This window comes from Malania oleifera, chromosome 2 (genome assembly GCF_029873635.1).
Source record: "Malania oleifera isolate guangnan ecotype guangnan chromosome 2, ASM2987363v1, whole genome shotgun sequence".
Lineage (NCBI taxonomy): Eukaryota > Viridiplantae > Streptophyta > Magnoliopsida > Santalales > Ximeniaceae > Malania > Malania oleifera.
Window position 1 is genome coordinate 149753819 of NC_080418.1, and position 26884 is coordinate 149780702.

Sequence of the window (26884 nt, forward strand, 5' to 3'; positions counted from 1 at the left end):
TTCTCAATTTTATCATTCTCAATTTCTCATTTTCCATTATTTCTTTCATTTCTCATTTTAACCCATTTCTATCATTCTTTCATTTTCCGTTTCTATTTCACTATCCGGCTCATGAGTATCCTTGATATCTAATACCAACATCGCGTCTGTAACCCATGGCTACCCTGAGGATCTTTCTTTCCACGCCATACTTCCTCCCATGCGAAGGCTGGATCAAATCGCGGTTGACCGACCCAGTTAGATCAAAATATCATATCACATATCTCACATTTGTAGTACGACTGGCCGGCCTATAGCCCTGATCCGGACTCAAAGAGCACAACAACTCTACTAAACAACTCAGTCGACTATCACACCACACACTACAAGAGTCCGTGTGGTTGCACTACACCACTAGCAACGGTACCGTGCTTAATATCACAATCCATCATTAGGGTTTCCACAACCATCCATCAGGGTTATCATTACCACATACCTGCAATCATTATGCGGTATTAACATTTCATCAATCATATTTCAACGATCTTATTACAGCAGTCGCACTTTACAATGTTCACATTTTCCCAGTATTCACAGTCAGTATACTCAATTCAATCAACACATTTCAATTCCATATTGCAGTATTTATATTTCCTATTTTCACATTTCCGTATATACGTTTCAGAATTCACATTCTCGTTTTCACGTTTCAATATTTTCATATCCATATACACCATTAATCTCATATCAGTAGATCTCAATTCATCTCATAATAGTATATATCATGTTTCACGTATTTCAATATTTCTTAAAATACCCACATCAGTAATTTACACAATCTCATTTTCATAGAAATCATTTCTATTCACATATAAATACCATATTTCATTATTTTCCACTAACATGTCAATAATTCTCATTCCATTATTTTCTCAGATATTACTCATCATTATATTTCACATTTTTCATTATGCGTCATATGCCACACAATTTTCATTTAATATTTATAGCGTATTAATTTCACACGAAAAAATACCATAACTTTATTTTCCAAATATTCATTCAATCAATAATATAAAAATACTATTATAAGTTATTCCCCTTACCTGACTTACCGAGAGTCTCGTAAAAACCCAGATATTACGCCCTTGGCGCATGAAACTTAAATATTGCAATTCGCGTTTTCCCCGGATTAATTAACTCATTTCCCAAAATAATACCCATATAACCTTCCCTAGGCTCCATATACCCCAAATTAACATTTAAAATAATATTTAACACCCTCACTTGATTTTCTGAACTATGCTTGTGGGGTCCTGAAATTACACCCGCGGCGCTCACCCGGACCTCGAATTCCAAAAATCATACTTCAATATCAGAATGCCCAATATTCTAGCATTTCTAAATCAACACTAATTAAATAATAATTAGCCTTTAACCCCCTTATCCCAATTTTGGGGTTATGCCTATGACGACCTCACGAGAAATCCGCTTCGTTAGACTTGTAGAGAATTATCCCTAGATTCTCGTGGTGGTGTCTGATTGTCAATTGGGCTTAAAATTTACAAGAAATTAAGGTAAAAGTGGAAATTGAGCTTACCTCAGGAGATACGCCTACGCCGCTCCTACAACCAATCCGCTCTATTAGAAATGATGGTAGCGGAAAATGGGGTCCAACGGTATTTTCTAATTTCTGATCAGGTGAGTATTCGTCGAGAAAAATGAGGAGGGAGGGAGAGAGAGAGAGAGACGGAGGAGCAAGAAAGAGATTTTGGGGGGGGAGGTTTATTATTTTTTTCCTTTTTTATAAATTTAATTAATTAATTAATTTTTAATTTTTAAATTTTTTTTTTGAAATCACCTCACTAATCTTCTATAATCATTTTGGGCTTATTACATCCGAGGTTCGGTCACCTGGTTTCAAATTTGGTTTACCGAACTTGAACATTCGGTCGCCTGTGATCATTTTGAACATGAAGTTCGGGCGCCCGAGTTGTTGGAAAAAGTTAGGGTATGAGTTCGGTCGACCGTGGACACTCAAGTCATTTGAGTTCGGTCGCCCGAAGGCAGGTCAACTATTTGACTAGTCAATAGTTTGATCGACCGAGACAATTTGACTTACCTGGTTTGGTTGCCCAAAGTTCTTATGATTTTAGCCTAAGGTCCATACTTTAAATTAACCCTTGATGACATGTGAATATAGTGGGGTCCTGTGTACTTAAGGTGTGGGAACCTAAAGGTCAATTCAAGGCAACTCGAGCATAAAGGTCCTATCATGCATGATGTAGTTATTACAGACCATATTGAATTATAGTCTAGAATGAAGAATATAAAAATTACAAATACAAGTTAAACATAATATTTTTCAATCTTCTTTGGAGTCATCATATGCCATCATGATATTATGTTCTTTTCAATTCCATGCGTAAAGTGAACCTGCATGCATGTTCAGTGCAAACATTAATACTAAGGTATTTATTATTATCAAAACGAGATATGACCAATTAGGTCAACAAAACCCTTATATTATAGATGAGGTTTTGTAACGGAAAAAAAAACTTTATGTTAAAAAGAGATTTATGTATATAAAAAATTAAAAAATAATAAAAAAGACATTAATTAACTTTCTAGTCATTAGACAAAAAAGAAAATATTAAATAGTACAAATCCAGATAGTAGCACTTAACCGTGTTAAATAGTGTGGACCCCATATTACAAAACCTAGTAAGGTGCTATCATGGTGGCCCGTGTTATCAGAGGCCTATGTCATTACGAGCTCGTATTGCATAAACATATAATTTTTGAATAATTATATGTTATTTCTGAACTTGATAATAAATTGATAAATAAAAATATAATTATGGTAAAGATTGAAAGTGTACAAGAAGTTTGTAAAATTTTTAAAACTTTAAAAGCAGTTGCAAAATTTTTGAAAGGTTAAAGTTTTGCCTAGCCTCAGGTAGGTGAGTTACTATTATTCTTCACTGTAAAAATATATTTTTAAAAATTTTAAAATCAACGTTGCGAAATAAAAAAAAAATAGATGGTGTTTTATAAATTTAAAAATGAAAAGAAAAATAAAAAATATTTTTTGACAACTAAAAGCCCCAATTTTTAAGAATTATTATTATGGATGATACTTAGCCGCTCAAGACAAATCAAGAGCTCCCACGAAAAATGAACGAAAAGCGAAACCTCCCTCAGGGCGACTCTGGTCCAGGCCACGTGCTTTGGAAATCTCTCTCTCTCTCTCTCTCTCTCTCTCCTCGCACTATATATTGGCATTCCTATGGTTTGCATTTTGCAGATTGCAACGTTAAATTCAATTTTCAGGCTCAGCTCCTGCAAGTGCAAGCTTAATTTGCAGGGAAGAAGGAGCCTCTCCTCGTTATACGGTTATACCCAAGTCCTCCGCAACGGCAAAATCAAATCTTTTCTTTCCATTTACTTCCGACTTCTTCCTTCTATTGATTTGTGCCCACCCACCAACCTCATATTAAATTCAGACCCACCATTCAGTCTCTTTCCTCTTCTCGATTGATTGATTCACTCATTCTCTGATCATTGATCGAGGTAAAAGCTTTTTCCTCAATCCCACTGTGTTTAAATCTCGGTCTTGTTTCTGTTTGTAGTGTGTGAAGTTAGAGATGGTATGCGGTTCTTTGCAATGCGTTTTTTTTTTTTTTTTTGAGTGAGGGAATGGGTGTTCTTGATTTGTATTTTATTTTTTTTACTGGGTTTCAAACAAAAATTGATTCTGCAAATGGTTTTTTTTTTTTTTTGGTTATTGTGAATAAATGGGTGCTGTCGACTTCTGCATTTGATTCTGATTTCATCGTTATGTGTTTGAATTTTTACTGGATTTTCGGACGAAACTGATTTTCTGCAAATGTGCTTTGTTTTTTCTGTTTGGTTTTGTTTGGTTTCGCGGTGACATGGGTAATCTTGATTTCTGCATTTGATTCTGTTTTTATGGATACTTGTTTGATCTGTTTGTTGGGTTTTTGGTTTTCCGCACATGGGGTTCTGTAGGTCCTTTTCTGTATCTGATGGGCTTAATAGAAACATCTGTTCTTCTGCTTTAAAAATGTTAGCAATTCAGGTTCACATTACCTTGGTTCGTTTGTTCATGGACACCTCTTTCATGTAAATAAGCAAATGGAATTCAAATCAAAGCCATCTTCTGGCAATTAGGGAAGAAAATGAATCTTCTGGAAATCTGATTTGATTCTGGTTACCACCACCGACAAAATGTGTGTGTATGTGTGTGTGAGTGTTTTTTTTTTTTTTTTTTCCTTTCATTTTCTGCTCCGGTTCAGAAAAATTTTATGAATGGTTTCTTGGCTTAATTTGCAGCTTAATAATGCTGTTTGTGCTACACCCTCCCCCCCTCTCTTTCTGTGTCTCCCATTTTATGGGTTTATATGAAAAACATCTCATCTAATTTCGCACAGACCGAAGAGTTCTACTTCATATGGACGAATTTAGCTTGCTTCTGTTGTTTTGCTGAGATTTCTACCATAAAATGTTTTATGGGGTTTCTCCATTTGATCTGATTACATTGAAAAGTGTGCTCATTTCCCTATATTTTAGTTTTCTGCGATGCAGTTTTCTGAATCCATGCTCTATGCATTGGTTTGAAGAATTTTTTATTTAGTATATGATTCATTCTAATAATGTTTGCTTCCCTTTGGTTTTTCTTTGCAGGAATACAATCGGCAAAAAAAAACCCCTACTGTAGTGGGATTGATGGGGATTTCGTTTTCCTGTCCATTTTCTGATCATGATGATTTGGAGAATGGTATTGAATCTGTCATTGTTAAATCCATCAGTTTTGGAGATGATGAATTGAAGACTATGCTACGATCCATCAGCTTCAATGGCCGAGATTCAGAACCAGCCATAATGAGATCCATGGGTTCTGGAAAGATGATATTAGAAGGCTCTATTAGCTTTAAAAGGAGAGCGTTGGAGACCATGGTATCGATTAATGCTCCTTCACTGGATGAGGAAAAGAACATGCCCATCTCACCGGTTTGCTCTAAGAGTAAAGAGATGGATGATCAGACCCTAAGTTCAGATAGCTTTCGGGAGACAATCCCCCAACTTCCCATTTCGGATTCTGGCGACCCGAAGCATGAGGCTGCCGTGAAGTTGCAGAAAGTGTACAAGAGCTTCCGAACTCGAAGAAAACTGGCAGATTGTGCAGTTATTGTTGAGCAGAGCTGGTGTGTTATTTTTTTTTTTTCTTTTATAAAATTATCGAGTGATAAATTTGCCTCTTTTTGCTTACATTTTCTTCAAAATTATTGATTTCCATTTTCATCATTGCAAAATTTTAATTATGATTACAGGTGGAAGCTATTGGATTTTGCTGAACTCAAGCGTAGTTCTGTATCTTTCTTTGACCTTGAGAAACATGAGACTGCCATTTCGCGATGGTCAAGGGCAAGAACTAGAGCTGCCAAGGTAAATCTTTAAGCAGATTTATATATGGTTCTTTAATATGTATATTTTTAAATTTTAAAGAAATTAATGTCTAAATCAGTGCTTCTTTGACATTGCAGGTTGGAAAAGGTTTGTCGAAGAATGACAAAGCTCAGAAACTGGCTTTACAACACTGGCTAGAGGCAGTAAGTTGCTTACATCAGAATGAATTTATCCTCTTTTTATCTTCATTCGATTTCGGATTTTGCTAATTCTAGTTCTTTGCCTTGTTCAAACAGATCGATCCACGACATCGTTATGGACACAATCTTCACTTCTATTATGTTAAATGGCTACATAGTCAGAGTATAGAACCCTTCTTTTACTGGTAATGTTCTGCAAAACTAAAGAGAACTTTCTTTGGTTCCTACAATTTTGCTTTTTAGAGATCTGAGAGTTTTGATTCTGAAAACTGACTATGCTGGGTTCAAAATGTAGGCTGGACATTGGAGAAGGGAAGGAAGTGAATCTCGCCGAGAAATGCCCCCGATCAAAACTTCAGCAGCAGTGCATCAAGTATCTTGGTCCGGTAAGTCCCATTCCCCACTCTTCCTAATGTCAATATTCTTTCTGTAGTGAGGAATCTGCTCAGTACTAAACTATATAAATGTGTTTTTTCACTGTTTTAGATGGAAAGGAAGGCCTATGAAGTTGTTGTGGTGGATGGGAAGTTCTTATACAAGCAAACTGAGGAACTCCTTGACACCACCGGAGAAAGTAGGGATGCTAAGTGGATTTTTGTCCTCAGCACATCTAAAGCCTTATATGTTGGCAAGAAGAAGAAAGGCACATTTCAGCATTCTAGCTTCTTGGCTGGAGGGGCCACAACTGCAGCTGGGCGATTAGTTGTTGAAAATGGCACCCTAAAGGTATAACTATAGGACAAAATAATATGGGAGTTCTTTCCAGTTTCCAGTACAATTCTCAATTCATAGTTTGGCATTGACATGAGTTAGTAATGAGGATTTATTTTTTAATATTTCACAGGCAGTTTGGCCACACAGTGGGCATTATCGGCCAACAAAGGAAAATTTTAAAGATTTCATTTCATTCCTCGAGGAAAACAATGTGAACCTTAAAGATGTAAAGGTAAGGAAACAGGTTCATTTTCACTTTTTAAATGCTTTTAGTTCTCTTCTGGTGAGGGGAAATTTGGAAGTACAGGTATTGATGCATTTTTTTTCTTATACAGATGACTCCAGAGGATGAAGATAACGTGTCGCTTAGCAAACGAAAAAGCAGTATTTGCCTAAGAAACAACTCATCTGAAGACGACCTAATGAACGATGCCGATGGCTTGGCAATGGATGAGATCGATACCAAAGACTGGACTTTATTGAAAACTAATGTGCAAGAGTTTGCTAATGACTTGGAATTCCCAGAAGGGGGTAAATTGTGCAAGAATGAAAGTCTAAATGCACGAAGCGGTGACAGTTCCTTAGAAGAATGCCCAGCAGGCGATGATCGAGCAGCAGACGAAACATTTTCTTCTGAAAATGAAGAAGATGACATCCCAAAAGAATCAATTCTCAATAGGATCAATTCCCAAAAGAGAATGAACTCATTTCAACTGGGCAAGAAGTTATCTCGCACATGGACATCCGGAGCTGGACCTCGGATAAGCTGTGTGAGGGACTATCCATCGGAGCTCCAATCTCATGCTTTGGAGCAAGTGAACTTATCACCGAGAAGTGCCAGCTGTTCTAGATCAGATCACTCATGGAGCACAAGTTGGCTGAGTCCAGAGGTGTCCACACCAACCAGAACCAGTTCTTGTGGAGAAACAGCAAGGATTGCCAGCTCAACTGATGAGAATCTGTCTCAAAGAGGCATGTGGCATTTTAGAACACAGTCATCTCCATTGAGTAGAGCAACATCAGTCCCTGCAACTACTAATCAATTATGAACAAGGGTAGATACTTTTTGACCAATTTTATTTTATTTTTTGTGAATAGGAAAGATGATATAGGAATTCTTTAAAGATGACATAGGAATTCTTTGGCATTCTTTTCTATTCTACCAATAAATTTTTTTCACTGTTCATCTTGTACAATATGAGGTGAAACTTGTAAAATTTTGTGGGCTGATAGATCTTTCTGTATAGAAGAAGAACTCCATTTATTTTTTGAGGTGCTAAGCACCAAGCCAATAAAACATGGTATGGTCATTGCTGGTACCAAATGCTCCATGTAAGGTTTAGTTGCAAGGTTGTTCTTGTCCAACTGAAAGCCAATTGGGTTCGGATGATTTATATTTTTCACCTTTTGCTCTGAATATATCCTAGGCTGCTCCAAATAAATTTCAACTGCAGATTTTGGACAGTAAGACATTGTGTTATCTCTCTGAGGTTTAGAAGGTTTGGGAGTTAAGAAGCTTAACTATGACACCAGGCTATCCTATCAACAGGCAAAGGATCCTACTGTAATCCTTCGCCAATTCTTTTAGAATCCGTGATAATTACCCATCCTAGCCACATTCATCACCTTTCTCAAATTCTTTTTCATTTTTTGTTGGCTATTACGTCCTCTTAAGTCACGTTTGGTTTGTGGATGGAATAAGAATAGGAAAGAAAAAAAATGAAAATTTGAATAGGAAACATGACGAAAACAAGTGATGAATTTGATTTCATTCTTCTCGATTTCATTTCATTCCTATACACAAAACATATAGCAAGTGTTATGATGCGCGCACACATGTATTCTTGTTACAAATCTGTAGTCTAAGTAGAATATAAGCCTAGGTTTTTTTTTTAAGGGGTTTTGTGTCTAAGAGATTCCACTTCATTTTCAACTACTACTAGGTTACAAGCTTAAGTGCTGTGTGATCAGGAAGTCAATGAAGTCTCATTGATGGAGTTTGGTGGGGGAAACGCGCAATGTAGGCAGCCCAGATGACTCAGGGCAGCAGCTTGCTGGAGAGGAGTGCATGGTGTAGGTTCCTACCTAAACCCGGGGGACATAGGGCAACTCAGGTTTAGACTGTAGACTGTAGACTATATAGTGCCCACCTGCCCTAATTGTCACCTCCTCTAGTCCTCCAGTGTCTAGACACCCCCCAAAGCCTGAAGGGCTAAGGCTAGAGCAGGGGCCAGCTCATGGGTGAGCACTACTGGGTTTGGGAAGAACTAGAACCGATTTGAACCGGTCTTGGAGGATAGGTTCTGGTCTGATCCCAAGGCAAACCTAGTTTAGTTTTGGTTCATATTTTTTTTAGAACCAGTCTTTAAGCAAAACAAGTCAAGTGGAGATGAGATTGAGCTTTAATATACTTAATTAGGTTTATTTTTATTATACAAATAAATGAGCTTGCAAGTCCTTACTGCGCTAAGCTATTAAAATGTTCCCTAACAATTTGATTCTTTTGAAACTTTTTGCTCTAAGAGATGCATTGTTAGGTAAAAGGATGAAAATGATTTTTACTAATATTGACTTAGAATTTTTTTTTACCCCACCAAGCTAGCCTATTAACTTTTGACATTGATTCTTTTACTAAATTTAAGTTATGGAGTTTTAGTTAAGTAATTTTATGTTTAAACACTCTCTACTTTTAAATTAATCAATTACAACAGTCTGTCAAGCCTAAGTCGATCTTATTAAATTGACTCGTAAAGGATCGTAATCTAAGCCTATTAAACGAATCTAAACTAATCCTTGTCGATCCCACTATGTTCAGATTTGTCTTGTTCAGAGTCACAAATTTGACTTGGGAATCACTTGTTTCTATAATGGATGAGTTTGAACAAACTATTACCGAATTGAATTCTTAAATTGCTTGTTAGTGACTTGGTTTGTTTGCAACCCTATTTAGAGATTAATCAATTTGAAATGATCATGTGATAACCACTCTTTTCAAGTTTGGATCTAATTTTTATCTACTTCTAATATTTGAATAGTATGATGCATGTTAAAATCTTGTTTAGAAATTAAAAATATAAGCTCTCTTTTCAAGTTTGGTTCTATTTTTAATGAGACGTGTAATAATTATATACTTTAAATATTTGAACAATGTGATGCATATTAAAATCTTGTTTAGAGATTAAAAATATAAGCACTCTTTTCAAGTTTGGTTCTCTTTTTCATGAGATGTGTAATGGTTACATACTTTAAATATTTGAACAACGTCATGCATGTTGAAATCTTGTTTGGTAATTAAAAATGTCATATTTTCAAGAAGTGCTCTTAAAAAAAAAAAAATGAGGTTCAAGGGTGAGTGGACCTAGATTTATAGTTTAGGATAGAGCTTGAATTAAAAAGTTTGCTTTGATTTCAAGACAAAATTATGTTTCCAAGTTTTTGGCTTTTGGGCTTCGACACACTAAGTCTTGAGATGAACCCACTCATCGACTCGGATTTAAATGCAATTAAAAGCTTGCAAAAGTGTTGTATGAGAGAGAAATTGAGTACGAGATTTAATGATGATCTTAAAGGCATTTTATATAAATTTATTGTTTGGTTTAAACAAAATGTAGTGTGTTTATTGTAATAGTTGAATATTCGAGAAGTTTCCCAAAGAGGATTCAGGGAGACACACTAAGGGATCGCATACACTCTATGATTTCTGGAGGGAGAAGAGTCAAATAATGCCATGGACTTAGTCTATCTGGTATAATAGAATTTCCTCGAAGTATGCTTTTTGCTTGTGGCTGGGTTGGAAGGGAAAGCTTCCAACTTGTGACAAGTTAAAAGGAGTAGAGATTGACTTAAGATGTACCTTCTGTAATAGCGATATGGAGACATTGAACACCTTTTCTTCAGCTGTAAATACTCGGCTGAAGTGTGGGGTAGCATAGGGGAGTGGATTGAAATCAAAAGGGCCATGACTTCAATCAAGGCAGCGGTGAAATGGTTACATAAAGAAGCAAAAGGCAATGGAGTTCTCTCGGCTGGGAAGAAAATTGGCTTGACTACTTCTGTGTATTTTATTTGGCACTCTAGGAATAGAAAAAGATTTGATAATCATGTAATTCCTCCTATAGATTTAATTAGTGTCATACAAAGACATATCTATAGGGCATTTTTTGATAAATTTGTTATGTTCTCAGTTTGATATTATAGGGCGTGTTTTGATGTCCTTGGGATATCTCTGAGTATTGATAGTGTGATTGACCAGTTCCTTGGCCCCTGGGTATGCCCAGGTTTGATGTATTTTGGGACTTTTGACTTGTATTGTCTTTGTGGTATCAAGATGACCTGGGAATGCCCAACGTAGTTGTATATATTTTCACTCGATCAATATATTTACCCAATTGATCAAAAAAAAAAAAAAATGAAACTCAAAAAGGGAAAAAATTAGGAATAGAAACTAAAAATAAAAAAAAATAAAAAATGTGCTTGATTCTTATTTTTAAAATTAAAACAAATTAAAATTTTGATTGGAAAAATTCTCATTTTTTTTTCTTATATCAAATAATAAGTAAAAAATATAATTAAGATAACAAAAGTATAAAGTAATACAAATCAAAAATGTTATAATAAAAAATATTATAATTATTTTACTAAAGTTCACATTTCATAATACACTTTATAAGAACAACCTTAATGTACATGAAAATTAAAAAAAAGTAGTAAAAATATTTTTTTAATGAATCTTATTGTTTTTTATTTGCTTAAAAATTTATGAATGATTTTAGTTCACAAAAGTTAATTCTAAATATAAAACAATTGAAAATCATAAAATTTGATTTTCATTTTTTTTTCAAAAATAATAGAAATAATAATAATGAAAAATTGAAAATTGATAGCATAAACAAATACATTTTCATTATTTGTTTGTTCAACATACAAATTAAAACAAATAAAAAATCAAAATCAGAGATGATGTTGTTAGCCTTGTTGGCTACAATATCATATTTAATGTGTTTTGATGATATTAACCAATTTGCATTGTTCCTATTGTTTTCTTATCTTTGCAGATCTTGTTTAGTATAGACACTCGTTCATGGAGTACTAGATCGAAGGCAAAGATTGGACCGAGTAGTCGTCAAGCAGGAACAATCAGACGGACACGTACTCGGAAGGACCCAAGTACAACCGAAAGCTTAAATTGTAGAATTATTTGTAATAAAGGTAGTGTGTGTGTGTTAGAAACTTTTTGTAACTCTTTTGTTTTGTTTCTACATGATTTCTGAGAAAGAGTTGAGTCAATGCATGCATACTAGGGCATTTGAATTTATAGAATTGCACTAAAAGTCACAAACTCAATTCATAGTTTTTAAAGTTAAAATCAAAATGTTTGTTACAAGAATCCTAAACTCAAATATGTTTTTCAAAGGGACAAGTTTTCAACATCTTGGTATTTTGAACATCTTCATACTTAGTCCCGATTTTATCTAAATGAGTCTTATGTTAAAAAAATTCAAGAAGTCAAGCATATTTTCATTAAAGGACATATTGACATATAAGATATCAAAACGAATTTTCAAATGTATTTTATCAAACAAGATATCTTATATTCAAGGGGAAACTCATTTGGACAAGTATTGAATTTTATTAGAATTAATATATTTTGTATACTTTTGTCCAATAATGTTTTAATTCATTAAAAAGCGTTTTGATAAGGAAAAACAAAGCAATTGTTGACTGACGTAGTGCAGTCTCGAGTCCTGAACATCTTTCGGTATTTAAGGCATAACTTTTGCTAGAAAAATTCAAAAAGGACGTTCTTGGTGTTCTTGGAAAGGTAAGAAAAAATCCCACAACTTTAATGTTGATGACCTTTTTTGATTCAGGGCACTCATTGATGAGAAAAGGGAATTCATCCACGAGTGGCAGTGTGTGACTAGTCGACGAGAGTAGGGGACTCGTCGACGAGTCCAATGGGCAGAACTGCTCCAACGGGTGGAAAATGGCTAGTTTATCAAATAAAATATCTTTTTTTCCCCCCAAAGGCTAGTTAAATGTTAAGGCACAGGGAAGGAATCTAGCAAACACAAATCACCAACACACTCACACAGAAAACACAAGGAAATTACGTGGTTCGGCCAAACTTGGCCTACATCCATGGGAGAGAGGGAATCTCACTATAAGATCAATAAGAGAGATACAAGAAAGGAGGAGTAACACAGCTCAACTCAACTCTCCGAACTAACCTCTCTGCCTCACACACAACTTACTCTTCTTCTAAACTCTGTAAATTATTCACACACTCACAGCTTTACCAAGCAGTGTACAAATAAATATATTAGAGGGGAACATTTAGATGGAGCAACAATAAATACAAACTGCATGCTCGAGTTTGTGCATGCTCCACGAGCTGCAACTTCCCAGGCAACAATAAATGCACCCACATGGGTGGGTCAACAAATCACCCCCTCCAAACATGTGGGGGTAGCTAAGTGTCCGCTGATGCTGCAACACTGTGACCCCGCCCTAGACTCAAGGCGTCCGCACTCCCTCGAGAGAGTGCCCACACCCCCTTGCCAAGGTGCACATGTAAGGATCATCTTTTGGATGGTTTCATTATATCTATAAGACCCACTGAATTTGAGCATAACTCCAATTTCTCTCTGATCACTGTCTTTGTCAACATATCTGCTGGGTTTTGACTGCCAAGGATCTTCACAATGGCTAATATCCCTTCATCGAGAAGAGATTTGATAAAGTGATAGCGGAGTCCAATGTGCTTGGTCTTTGAGTGGAATGCTGAATTCTTCTCCAAGTGTATAGCACTCAAACTATCACTATATAAAACACTTTTCACCTGCTTGAAACCCAACTCTGTCAACAAACCTTGTAACTAGATCATCTCTTTGCTCGCTTATGTCATGGCCACATACTCTACCTCTGTAGTGGATAAAGCAATGATTTTTTGAATTTATGATACCCAACTAATGGCAGTAGCATCTACTGTGAAAACATATCCAATAGTACTTCTTCTGTGATCTATCTCGCCAGCAAAGTTTGCATCTACGTATCCTTGCAATGTCAGATCACTTTTGCCAAAGCATAAACATTTGTTAATTGTACCTCAGAGATATCGAAATATCCATTTTACCGCTTCCCAATGGATTTTTCCTAGATTCGACATGAATCTGCTGACATTTCCCACTACATAATTGAGATATGGTCTCGTGCAAACCATGGCGTACATTAAGCTTCCTACAGCTAAAGCATATGACATTTTGTCCATTTCTTTCTCCTCTTCCTCTGACTCTGGAGACTGAGTCTTTGATAACTTGAAATGACCAGCTAATGGTGCGCTAACTGCCTTAGCATATCTCATGTTGAATCTTCTGAGAATCCACCTGATGTACTCGGCTTGATACAACTACAAGGTTCCCTTTTTCATGTCTCTAGTGATTCTCATCCCAAGCATATGCTTTGCTGGACCCAAGTCTTTCATTTCAAATTTAGGGGACAACTTCCTTTTCAATTTTCTGATCTCGTCCATGTCTGATCCTGCTATTAGCATATCATCAACATAAAGTAAATGAATTATGTAACTTGATTTATACCTTTTGAAATAGAAACAATGATTAGTGTTGCATTTGTGAGTCATTCTTTTGCATGAAGTCCTCAAATTTCTTATACCACTGCCTTGGAGCCTGTTTCAAACCATACAGACTCTTATTCAACCTGCAAAGAAGTTTTTATTTGCCTTTCTTTGCAAAACATTTAGGTTGGTGCATGTATATCTCCTCCTCTAGATCATTATGGAGGAAAGCAGTTTTTACATCTAACTGCTCGAGGTGTAAATTCTCTGCTGCAACAATGCTCAAAACTGTCCGAATGGTTGTGTGTTTCACAACTGGTGAGAAGATCTTTGAGTAGTCAATACCTTCTATTTGTTGGAAACCTTTGACTGCAAGTGTTGCTTTGTATCTTCTTGAACCATCATGTTCTTCTTTTATGTGGTACACTCATTTGTTTTGAAAAGCTTCTTTTTCCTTGGGCAACCTAGTTAGCTCCCAAGTCCTGTTGTCGATGAGTGATTTCATCTCATCTTTCATGAAAGTTCCCACTTGCTAGCCTTATCCACCTGACATGCTTCATCATAACACTCTGGTTCACCTGCATCAGTTAATAACAAATAATCCAAATATCTCCTATTTGGTATATGCGGTCGAGAAGACCTCCTTAGTGTTAGAGTAGGAGTTGGAGTGGGAGTCTGTGGTGCTTCAGAGCACTGCTCTATGATAGATTCCCCTGTCTGAGAATTATCAATAGTCTGTTGTGCCACGTTGCTGTTAGTGAAATCATCCAACTCTACAATATCAGGGTTATATAGTATGGGATTACTTGATGAAACATCCACAGATACAGTACCAAGGATGAGGGTCCAACCCCATGGGGTTCCCAGGCACCCTAAACACATCCAAACACAATCATATACGCAGCGGAAAAAGGTCATTCTATATATATATATGCAGTATCAAACTAGAGTCTATACAAGAGCAGAACACAACTCTATAAAAAACGTACAAATGAGTGCCCAAATACATCACAAAATGGCAACCCACCAAAAATACAGTCCTAACACTTACGCAAGCGCTAACCATAGTACACCAGCCACTACGCTCCCTACACTAGGACACTAGTTTCAGTTACTCGAAGGACCTATAAAAATGCACGTATAGTAGGGGTGAGACACCTCTCAGTAAGGAAAAACACATGTTATATTGGTGTGTGGCATTTGAGTGTTATCATGATGCAACATACACGCAGTTAAATGCATTCTAGTACTAGTTTACACAGTGCATACATGCACACATACACATACACATGATCAACAATCCTGGTGTTGTCACACCCTTCGGCCTGAAGCCGGTCTACTACAATCCGACATTGGCTCGTAGCCAACCTGCGAAGCACGGTGCCATCGGCACATGGCTAGTCCCGACTCCCATGGCATTGTACCATCGCTAACTGGTGGATCCACACCTTTCGATCTGATCTGCCTGAATAGGCTCACGCCCTCGAATATAGAGCCGGACACTCTTGCCTATGTGGCAGGCGATAAACACACGCCCTCGGATATAGAGCCAGACACTCTCAATACCTAGAACAATTTTAGAACCGCGTTCCTACTAGCATTTCAACATATCACACACACATGCATGCTCATATAACCAAACAAACTACACCCATTTGGTAATCTAAATCATGGTTTTCCAAACAAATACAGTTTAAACAAGTCAAGACATGACTATCCCAATAATACAGTATAAATCACCATATACGCTCGGTTTTCAACAAAACCAGGGATGCAGCCCTTCGCCCCCTTTTTCCCAAAACTGTAGTAATGAAAATCTCATAGTTTTCCCCGTTAGATCCCCCCAAATGAGTAGACAAAACATATACAGGACCGTGAACCACAATTCCACCGAGTCTGATTTAAAAAATAACCAATATAAACATAGTTCCCCTTACCTTTTCCCCGAATAGCAAATCCCGAACTCTAAGGCCTCTAAACAGAGAATCGAGTTCCAAAACCTACAAATCACAGTACAGAATATACTCACAAGACAGTTTCCTACAAAACTACTAGATCAGAATTGAAAACCGAGCCTTACCTCGATTTTACACCAAAACCCGAAAATCTTCGAAACAGGATTTCGATCCGTAGAACTTGTAGAGAATCCTTCCACGATCCTCGTGGTAACTTCATATTCACGATTCTAGCAATGATCGGCGAAGAAATCTAGAGAGAGAGAGAGAGAGATATTTGAAGTTTCTTAGTGGATAAGTAAAGGAAATTTCTATTTATAGCCCTTTGACCTGGGCAAACTCGTCGACGAAATGGTGCCCTCATCAACGAGGCCTTATAGTCTTCTTGTCGATGAGACGAGGAATTTATCGACGAATCCTGATATATTCGATTTTCAAAACTCCTCGGCTTCTCCTCATTGATGGGTCTCTGAATTTCGTCGACGAGAAGGACAAAGATTTCGTCGACGAAATCTGACTTCGTCGACGAGGCCTGATCTTTTACCAAAATGCCCCTCTCTTTAAATATTTAAAAACCATTATCAAGAGTCGGGTTCTTACAACCAGAGTCACTATATCCACTGTATTTCAGTATATACATCCCAAAAACAAGATCTAGGGACATTTCCCACAAAAATTCAACTGTCCCTACTAAAACTTACCCTTCAAATAGGACAGACAAATAACACTAGATCAGCGGGGCATTTCCAGCTCTCCTATCTGGGGCTCCTGAAAGGTTTATAAAATTTAAGGGTGAGACACCTCTCAGTAAGGGAAATAAACTAATACCAGTGTGTGGAAACATGAGTATTCCGTGTTGTACATATACCATACAGAACAAATTCAGTATCTGTTTAGTCAAATCTGGGAAAACATATATATCATCAAAACATGGCAGAACATACTGCATTTTCATAAACATATTTCATCTCATATAATAATAATACAAAAAAAATTCTTGGTAGGTTAGCTGGCTATTGTCATGTATTACCCCCACATGACTGGGTTGTGTGGCTCGAAGGCGGGACCTGACAATGGTTGGCCGACCACTGCCAAGTCAAAAGTATAGTTTGTAAGTCTGATGGGCCTGCCTAACCTAGCCCGTACACCAGGGGCGCTCACACATTTCTTAAAAACCACATCGACCATCCAATATCACACCACTCCGTACAGCGGCGTTAACACAAATATCATGATCACGAAGACCATGGACACGTAGCAACAGTACCGTGCAAGTACTAGCCAAGACCAAGCCAACCACGTTCTTATACCGTATAACATATATTGAAACTGTTATACATGGATATTTCATATCATTAATTATTAAATCAATCATATCATTTTGCATATATACGTATATTATGAAAATCATCAGCCCGTACGCCGACAAATCATAGCACAGCCCGTACGCTGACAAATCATTTCCATAACTTGGCCCGTACACCAGCAAATCATACACATAGCTTGACCCGTACGTCGACAAATATATCAAAATCTCGGCCCGTACACCAGCTTTCCATTATAAAAATCCGTATCATTAACACATTCCCAAAAACAGTATTTCATATTAATTTCCACTCATACCACACTAAACAAGTTTTTCGTATATTTAACTTATCATCACTTTCAACAGCATTTTCCTAAATATAAATCATATATAATATATTTATTTTCCTAAAGTCGAATGCTATAACAATATACATATTTTTCATAAAATACTAGCTTAATTTATCCCCTTACCTAATTCTTGAAAAGCCCCTAAGAAAATTTGCCCCGCACCCGCAGGGTTCCCAACTCAATACCCAGGAAATAACATTCCTCATAACTAAAGTTCAGTATTTCTTCACGTATATCACTTCCTACAACTGTCAATTAACCAAATAATGAGTAGAAAGTCTTACCCTGGATTTGGGATGGTTTCCAACACAGCTCCACCGATGATCCTCTCAGGCAGACTTGCAGAGAACTTTCCCAGGAACGTCATGGTGGCTTCAGATTGTCAAATCGGCGAAAATTTGGCCCAAAATATTAGTAAGAAGGAGGAGAAACTGTATGGGGGCGAGAGAGAGGGATTTGGCGCAAGAAAATGACTGAAAATTTTTGTTTAACCCTATTTATACTACGGGACTCGTTGATGAGCCACATTACCTCGTCGATGAATTTCAGGCTTCCAAAAATCCTCTCTCGGCATCTTCTCATCGACGAATCCTAGCCTCGTCGACAAGCTCCTGTTATACCCTCGTCGACGAGTCCCCTGTATTCATCGACGAGGAGCTAAAAATTTCTTGGGATTATCCTTTCCAAAATGCAACGTCGTCGACTGCCTCCTTCTGTTTCTGGTTTCCAATTCCCTTTTTTCTTTTATTATTATTATTTAAATACCATTATTCTTCAAGTCATTACAGTTCTGCTACGCCATTGTGTTGGGGTGTACTTGGCACGGTTATTTCAAGTCTGATCCCATGCTCGTAGCAAAACCTTTTGAATTCTCTATCTTCATATTCACCACTATTGTCTGATCTTAGCTTTTTGATTTTTAAGCTTGTTTCATTTTCCACCATGGCCTTCCATTTCCTAAAAACATCATACACTTCATATTTATTTCTTAAGAAATAAACCTATACCTTCCTAGAATGGTCATCAATAAAGGTGACGAAATATGATTTCTCGCCAATGGATGAAACTGGGCTTGATCCCCAAACATCAGTGTGCAGTAGCTCTAATTTTTCTTTCTTTGGAGTTCTGCTGAATGTCTGAAAGCTGACTCTTTTTTGTTTACCAAGGATGCAGCTCTCACATTGGTCAATATTAGCTGACTGGAGACCTGGTATCTTTCCCTTTGAGTTCATGATTTTCAAACCTTTTTCGTTCATGCAACCGAGTCTCTGGTGCCATAGATTTGAATCTTCATTCCCTGCAGCAATTGAAATTGACATGCAAGCATCTGAGGTAATAAAAGAGTACCAGTTTTCTTACAGCGCAAGCATGTCATTGCGCCTTCGGAAACTTTCTGACTATCGCCACAAAAGGTTGTAGTGTAACCTTCACTTGCAAGCTGTCCAACAGATATTAAATTTTTCTTGAGATCAGGGATATATCTGACATCAGTCAAACTCCAGGTGGTACCTATCAAATTTATTTTTACTTCTCCTTTTCTTGCAATTTCACAAGATTTGTCATCACCAAGATAAACATTACCAAGATTACCGAGTACATACCTGTTAAGCATTTCTTTGTTGTCTGTTGCGTGAAACGAGGCTCCAGAGTCTAATACCCAAGACTCTTTCTTTCTTTCCAAAAAGCATAACAGTGCATCTCCTTCTTCTAAATAAGAGGCGACATTTGCTTCAGTCTTATTTTCTAGCTCCTTCTTCTGGGATCAAAATTGATTTTTGTAGTGGCCAATCTTGCCACAATCCCAACACTCGATCTGCTTTTTGTTCTGAGTGTTGTTGGAATTTCTTGGAGCTCTTGATTTGGACCGTCTGCTTCTCGATCTTCCACGGTTTTGATTTCTACCCCTAGTCTGTTTATCACCTTGTGTGACCAAGGCACACCTTTGGAGGTTAACAGTTGGCCTTCTGAGGGTGTCAGTATCCTGTAGTGAAGCCATCACTTCTTCCAAATTCAAGGTTTCCTTACCAACAAGCAATGTTGTGACAAGACTATTATAAGAAGGTGGTAGAGATGCCAGGAGAAGAAGTGTTTTATCTTCTTCTTCAACTTTTACACCAAGACTCATTAACTGGGTCATGATCTTATTGTAATCATTTATATGGTCAATAATATTTACCCCTTCTTCCATTTTTAGCTGATAGAGTTTCTTCTTAAAAAATAGCTTGTTTGTTAGAGATTTTGACATGTATCTCTGTTCTAATTTATTCCATAGCTTAACAGGCGATGATTCATCTAAAATAGAATATTTAACTTCATTTGACAAACATAAACGAATAGTACTAATCTTTTCATTTCCATCTCTGCCCAATCATCATCATTGATATTTTCTAACTTCTTACTGATTAGCGGCTTGATCAAGTCATGCTGAATCAAGATATCCTTGATTGTACTCTTCCATAAACTGAAATTGTTCCGACCGTCATATTTCTCCACGCCGAACTTAGATAAATTATCATCCATTATAAAACAACAACTTAGAGGCTAATTTTGGAAAAATTGACTGCACCAATGCGTCCAGAACGACCAAAATAGTTAGGAATAGGTCTGACCCAATATATGTGGGCCCCATAGATGACGTGGCATGCAGGGCCCACTGGTGACGTGGCAGGTGGTCCCTACTAGTGACGTGGACAAATTGGATGTGGTGTGTCAGCAACAATTTTTCTTGCACACTGTCTTCTCCAATGCAAAAGAACTCCAAAGCAATTATAATGTGTAAGAAAAAAAGGTAAGATGTGACCACCTTATATATATATATATATTAAAAAAAACCTTTGTTGTTAATAAAAAAAACTTCTCCTTTGACTTGTTGGGGAAGATTGGAGTTGCCTTCTTCTTGCTCCGTCTCTGTACAGAGACACTTTGCTTCGCCTCCTTCCCAAAAAAAAAAAAATTTGATCTTCACACTCAGACAACCAGATGCTGCAACTCAAGGGGCTGAAAGATCAAAGGAGATTAATGGTTGTGCGTAAAAAAAATTCCCTTCACCCCTCTACGACGTGGTTTGCTGTCGCAGCTCCGACTCGACGTCGCCAAACCCCGAACCCAAAGGTAAGCTCAAATCACTCTCCTCACCCTTTCCAGCTCTGATACCAGTTGTTAAGGCAAAGGGGAGGAATCTAGCAAACATAAATCACCAACACACTCACACAGCAAACACAAGGAAATTACGTGGTTCGGCCAAACTCGGCCTACATCCACGGGGGAGAGGGAATCTCACTATAAGATCAATAAGAGAGATACAAGAAAGGAGGAGTAACACAGCTCAACTCAACTCTCTGAACTAACCTCTTTGCCTCACACATAGCTTACTCTTCTTCTGAACTCTGTAAATTATTCACACACTCACAACTTTACCAAGCAGTGTACAAATAAATATATCAGAGGGGAACATTGAGATAGAGCAGCAATAAAGACAAACTGTATGCTAGAGGCTACGCATGCTCCACGAGCTATAACTTCCCAGGCAACAATAAATGCACCCACATTGGGGGGGGGGGGGTCAACATTAACGGCTCCATTGGCTCTTGGGCTATAAATACAAACTATTAGACTTGTATTAACATGATTTTGAAGGTCTTTGATCATTCTTAGTGAAAAACATCATTTTATACAAAACCTAGCACATTGCATATTAGTTCTTCATTACATGTGCTCATTCTCTCTTGCTCACTTATTGTATTTGATTCAATTTTTGAGAGAATAATGTGAGGTTTGGATTGTAATATATATTTGCTCATTTGAGGAGCATTGTGTTGTATTTCCATCTTCTTGTAAGGTTGCTTGTAAGGTTCTTTGTGAACCGTTTGGTGAAATTTCGTTGTGAACCAAAGTGAAGGCTTTTAGTGAGTGCGACAGGGATTTGTTCCCGAGTGTAGGGTTTGGTACCCGAGTTGTAAGGCTCGCTCCGCCGGTAAAGGAGTACTCATAGTGGATTGTGGATTCCTTAACTTGGTGCTAAGGCATGGACGTAGGCTTGGTGTTGAACCACCTTAAATCTCCGGTGTTAGGCTTTCTCTCCCTTCACTCTTTCATTTGTGTCTTGTGATGATTTACATTTTATATATTGTGATATAATTACTTATATCTTGCCAAACATTCTATTTTGTAGAAAAATACACATTCTGCGAAAAGAGCCTATTCACATCCCTCAAGACTACATACTCTCAGCTGGAATGATTAACAAATGCCAAATAAACCCTTAACTTACGATTCAAATTTCCACAATTATATCGTGAAAGATAAACCATGTCTCTAAGTAGTGGATGAAAAATATTTTTCAACTAAAAATAAGAAAATTAGTTTCTAAAAAAAATGCAGTTTTCCAACAAGTTTTCTTTATTTGGAGAGTTTTTTACTTTCCCTTTGAGAAAATCATTTATACATTTGGATATAAGATATTTTTTATAAATATATATATTCTCTTTCAAATATAGCAATAAACAAAGAACAATAAATTTTTTTAAAAAAATATATATTTCCCCACAAGTAAACAGGTACCGCGTCTAATGACTACTTAGATATTACTTTCTTGTAATTTAATTCAATAAATCTATTGGAAGGTTGATTTAAAGGGAAAGGTTTCCATATTTTCATTTCCAATGAAAAAACTTTCCTGTTAAAGGTGTATGATAACTTAGAAGTAAAATTTGGCTTTCAATCATGTTACTTAAAATTTTTTTCTTAAGCTTTTATTCTCACTCTAAAAAGGATTGTTGAGTTTTGAATTTCTAAACCCTCTCCCAAAAACTAAATCCATGGTCTATCCATGCACTCATTGGTGCCACTGCCTTTTGGCTCTTATCAACCGTCATCATTATATAAATTATATACCACTTATTTTTTTTTAATTTTTTATTTTTACAATCAAAGTTTATCTCCATATACATACTTGGACAGGCCTCTTTAACCTTTGAAATACTTCTTCAATTTTTTTTTAAAGTCTTTTGCATTGTTTTGCTGAGAAAGTAGATAACATGGTGTTAGAATAGGGAAAAACTCTTCTGAAAAGCAATGGCAAAAACAAAAAGTTCTAGGAAAAATTCTATCCCAAATACTTATTTGTTAAAAAAAAAAACAAAAAAAAAAAGTAATAATAACTTGTAGCTAGTGGAGCAGACAGGCCCGTGAGCAATTTCCTTATTTGAATTTTGAAGCAAGAACCTCCTTTACTTCAAATTCGGACTCATTCCTTAGTTGGTAGTGGGTCATAAAAAAGGTCCTTTCAATTTTTCTCCGGACACCAAACCTCTGAGCTGAGAACTTCAGAGACGTCATCGACTTGTTCTTCTACTCAACGGCATCGCCAGGCATATGCCCAAAATTTGACTGTTTCTGCAGCTGAAATGTGTGTAGCTTGGCTCAGTGAGGTGGATTCTGAGGCACCCCTCAAACATTTTCTAGGTAAGAGCTGCAAAATCTACAGCTTTGGTGGGTCTGGTTCTGTTTTTACTCTGATACTCTTTCTGGGTTCTGCTGTGTGTGGTTATTGTGATGAGTTTCCTATGGTGTCAGTTCCCCTTGGCTTTGAGATTTCTGGGTATGATAGAAGTAGGATTTGGGTGTCTGAAAATAGGGTTTTTGCATTCGGGTTTTTGGATGGCTCTTATAAAGATGACAGCTTTGATGGGTTTGTTGTTGGTATTAGGTATAACTTAGGAACTAAAGCTGCAAATTTGCCTGTTTGGACTGTCGGAGGGGGCCTTAGGGTTCCTGAGAATTCCACACTGAGCCTTTCCATGGATGGGAGACTGGTTTTGTTTGAAAACCCTAATGGGTTTATTCTGTGGAGTAGCAATACCTCGAGTTCGGGTGTTCAGAAAGCTAGTCTTTTGAATAATGGAAATCTTGTTCTTATGGGTGCTGGGGATAAAGTGGTTTGGGAAAGCTTTAATAGCCCAACAAGTACTCTACTTCCTGGTCAGTCACTCCATTTTCCCCAAACTCTTAGTGCCCCATCAACAAAATCAGTGTCAAGTTACTATAACTTTGTGATTCGACACTCCGGGGATCTCGCCCTCATATGGGAAACAAATGTGACCTACTGGAAGAGTCACTTGAGTTCATCTGCTACTGTCACAGAAGCAAGGTTTGATTCTAATGGCGTTTTAGGATTAATTGATGTTGCCAATAAAACTGTTTGGTCGAAATCAAGTAAGGATTTTGGAGACCCTTCTGTGGTTTTTAGGCATCTCAGAATAGACCCAGATGGGAACTTAAGAATGTACTCATGGGACAGTGTGCTTTACACATGGAGAGTGGGATGGCAAGCAGTTGAGAACCAGTGCAGTGTGTTTGGCTTTTGTGGGTTATATAGTTTATGTGGATACAATTCCTCAGGTCCTGTTTGTAATTGCATTGTCCAAGATTCCTCAAATTGGGAAACTGGCACTCCTATAATGGATTATGGTGGTCTTAGTTGCAAGAAAATGGTGGATTTGGGGAACTGCAAGATGGGTACAAGCATGATGGTTTTGAAAGGAACAGTTCTTTATGGTCTTTACCCCCCTCACGATGTCGATACAATGTTGAGTGAGGATGCTTGCAAACAGTTCTGCTCCAACGATACTACTTGCATGGCTGTTACTTCAAGGAATGACGGTTCAGGTGTTTGCACGGTAAAAAGAACGAGCTTTATCAGTGGGTATAGGTATCCATCTCTACCTGCGATTTCATACTTGAAGGTATGTTTGATCCCTCAAGCAGCGACAGTTCAAGGAGCTCATCCCCACTTTTCATTATTGCCTGAAAGAATGAATGTTCCTGGAGTTATTAGTATGCAATTTTTAAGAGCTGTTTCTCTAATAATTTTTGTCACAATCTTGGGTTTTCTAGTGATTGAGATCTTTGTGGTTTGGTTTATTTACCGAAGACGGAAAATTAAGGCTTTATCAAGAATCCCATTTGGAAAAGATGCCCAGATGAACCCACATTACAGCATTCTTATCAGATTATCTTTCGAAGAGATAAAAGAGCTGACTTCTAACTTTGCTAGTCAGCTTGGAACCACTGTGTTTAAAGGTATTCTACCTAACAAAACTCCAGTCATTGCTAAGATTCTTGAAGATGTTGTTGCATCTGAGAAGGATTTTCGAGTGGCAGTTTCTACATTGGGTGGAATGCACCACCGGAACCTTGTGCCTCTAAAAGGCTTCTGTTTTGAGCCCAATCACAAACTTCTACTTTATGAGTATGTTCCAAATGGGTCTCTCAATGAGTGGTTATTCAATTCAAAAGAGGACCAAAATGAAGGGAACTGGCAGCAAAGGCTTGCCATTGCCCTTGGAGTAGCACGAGCGCTTGCTTATTTGCACTTGGAGTGCCAAAAATGCATACCCCATGGGAATTTGAAACTTGAGAATGTCTTGCTTGACAAGAAATTAGTTCCAAAGGTGACGGATTTTGGACTTTGGAGCGTATGTCCAAAGGAGGCAGCTTCTTCTTCAGAGACTCGATCAGAAAGAGATATATACATGTTTGGGAAAATGTTGCTGCAACTTGTAATGGGCAAGAGGGATATTTGGGGGGACAACTTGCACCATTTAGTTAACAAGATGAATCAAAAACTGGAACTAGAGGGTAGTGAGGAGTGGGAAGGAGTGGAAAGAGTAGTGCGGATAGCTTTGTGGTGTATGCAAAGCCAGCCATTTTTAAGACCTTCAATTGGAGAGGTGCTTAAAGTATTAAAAGGTACAGTTTCTGTCGATAGACCTCCATTGGATTTTGCTTTTCATCAGGAGAATTAAACAGACTGGGGAGTTTTGACTGAGATTGAGGAAGATTCCTAGAAGAGAACATGAATGAGTTTATTTTGGAAGAAAGAGTGATTCTGATTTTACTAGACTCCACACCTCTGGGTTTAGTTGCAGAGTGGGGGAGTACATGAGGGTTCAAAAGTTTTTTGCAAGATTGAACACCTCAAGGCAGTACTCTTCTCATGTGTAAGAATCCTTGACACTTGAATGAAACGAAAGTTTTTCCCCAGACAAACTGCGTCTTGTATTTTCTGTATGTTCAATAGGCTTTTGGTATCTGTAAATATTTAGATGCTTTGACAAGTTTAGATAATGGATGGTGTTGAGGGCATTTTGTGCCGTCTTCCTTTCTCTCTTCACATTTCTTTTGTGCAGAGTAACTCTGTGAATGAGCTAAAGTTTCTTGCAAAGGAGCTTCCTGCAGTCGAATGAAATTGCAATTTCATGTCTCATGTTTTAATTCATCTGATGAACTAGACAAATTAAAGCTCTTGATGAACTAGATGCCTGTGATTTCACAGGTACACCTTTGGGCTGTGAATCCGCATTGCAGAGAGATGGATTAAGTTCACTTCAGTCTATGTTCTAATTTTAGCACCATGTATGTAGCTAAAAAATTTATGGTCATAGTCGAAAGAAATTTGATTTTGGATTTGAATAGGTTGATTTGCAACAATGTTGATGATCCCATTCCATCAGCTTTGAGAGCAACAATTACTACTGAAAATTTGTATTAGTAATAACTACTTGGTTTGGTTGTTCCTCGAACAACACTAGTGTTGTTCATCTGGGCAAGGTTGCTTGATCATTCTACTTTTTGGATCACTCTAAAAAATTCTTTGGAAGAATATTATTGAAATGGGAATTTGGGGTTTCTTTCTTAAGGGTATTATCATTTCAATTTGTTTGTTAAAAAACTTTGATTTATTTTATTTGAAAAAAATATCTGGTAACAAAAAAAATTGATTTATTTTAGTTAATTCTGTTTTTAAACAAAAATTATATTGTAGGGAACTTGATGATGCTTGATTAATTTACTACTTTGTACTTCATAGAATGTTATTTTGGGATTTTTATCATACAAGCGCATTATTCTATCTACACTAATTTGAGTGAACCTTTTGTAAATTTAAAATTTTTGTAAGAATAAATTAAGGGAAATGGTATTAGCATTTTATAATATGATAAATCAGAAGGCATTGGTTATATTGTTTTTCATGCGATTAAATATGGGGTATGGTTAATTATAACTTGCTTGATAGTCTTTAATAACTATATAAAATTCTAATGTTGTGATTAATTAGTTGTTAATTAAAATTCAAATTTCATATCTATTTTATATAGATATGTCAATATTAATAACTATCACGACACCAAAACCTATCAGGATAAGAGAGAATGAGCAAGTTCGGAGGTCTTAATGGCATTTAGAGAATTTTTTCAATGGCTCAAGCTAGTAAGGATTTTTTGGAAAATTAGAAATGAAAGAATGAGTAGACCTCTACTATTATGAAGTCCCTCTTTTATATCATTCTTATAACATGTGCACCATGTGATGCATTT

General features: G+C 37.0%; 2 protein-coding genes across 2 annotated transcripts; both read left to right on the plus strand.

Annotated features, from left to right (window-relative positions):
* The first annotated feature begins 3147 nt into the window (after window positions 1–3147).
* LOC131149748 (IQ domain-containing protein IQM2) lies at window positions 3148–7647 on the plus strand. The gene is made up of 9 exons (XM_058100467.1): window positions 3148–3552; window positions 4687–5207; window positions 5334–5448; window positions 5547–5612; window positions 5706–5794; window positions 5905–5995; window positions 6096–6335; window positions 6454–6555; window positions 6659–7647. Exons 2-9 carry the CDS (start codon window positions 4729–4731, stop codon window positions 7370–7372), a joined length of 1896 nt encoding a protein of 631 aa, XP_057956450.1. The 5' UTR covers window positions 3148–3552; window positions 4687–4728; the 3' UTR covers window positions 7373–7647.
* Window positions 7648–22692: 15045 nt separating this feature from the next.
* Window positions 22693–25731, plus strand: LOC131149749 (G-type lectin S-receptor-like serine/threonine-protein kinase SD3-1). Its single transcript, XM_058100468.1, has one exon. It carries the CDS (start codon window positions 22913–22915, stop codon window positions 25310–25312), a length of 2400 nt encoding a protein of 799 aa, XP_057956451.1. The 5' UTR covers window positions 22693–22912; the 3' UTR covers window positions 25313–25731.
* Window positions 25732–26884: the final 1153 nt, after the last annotated feature.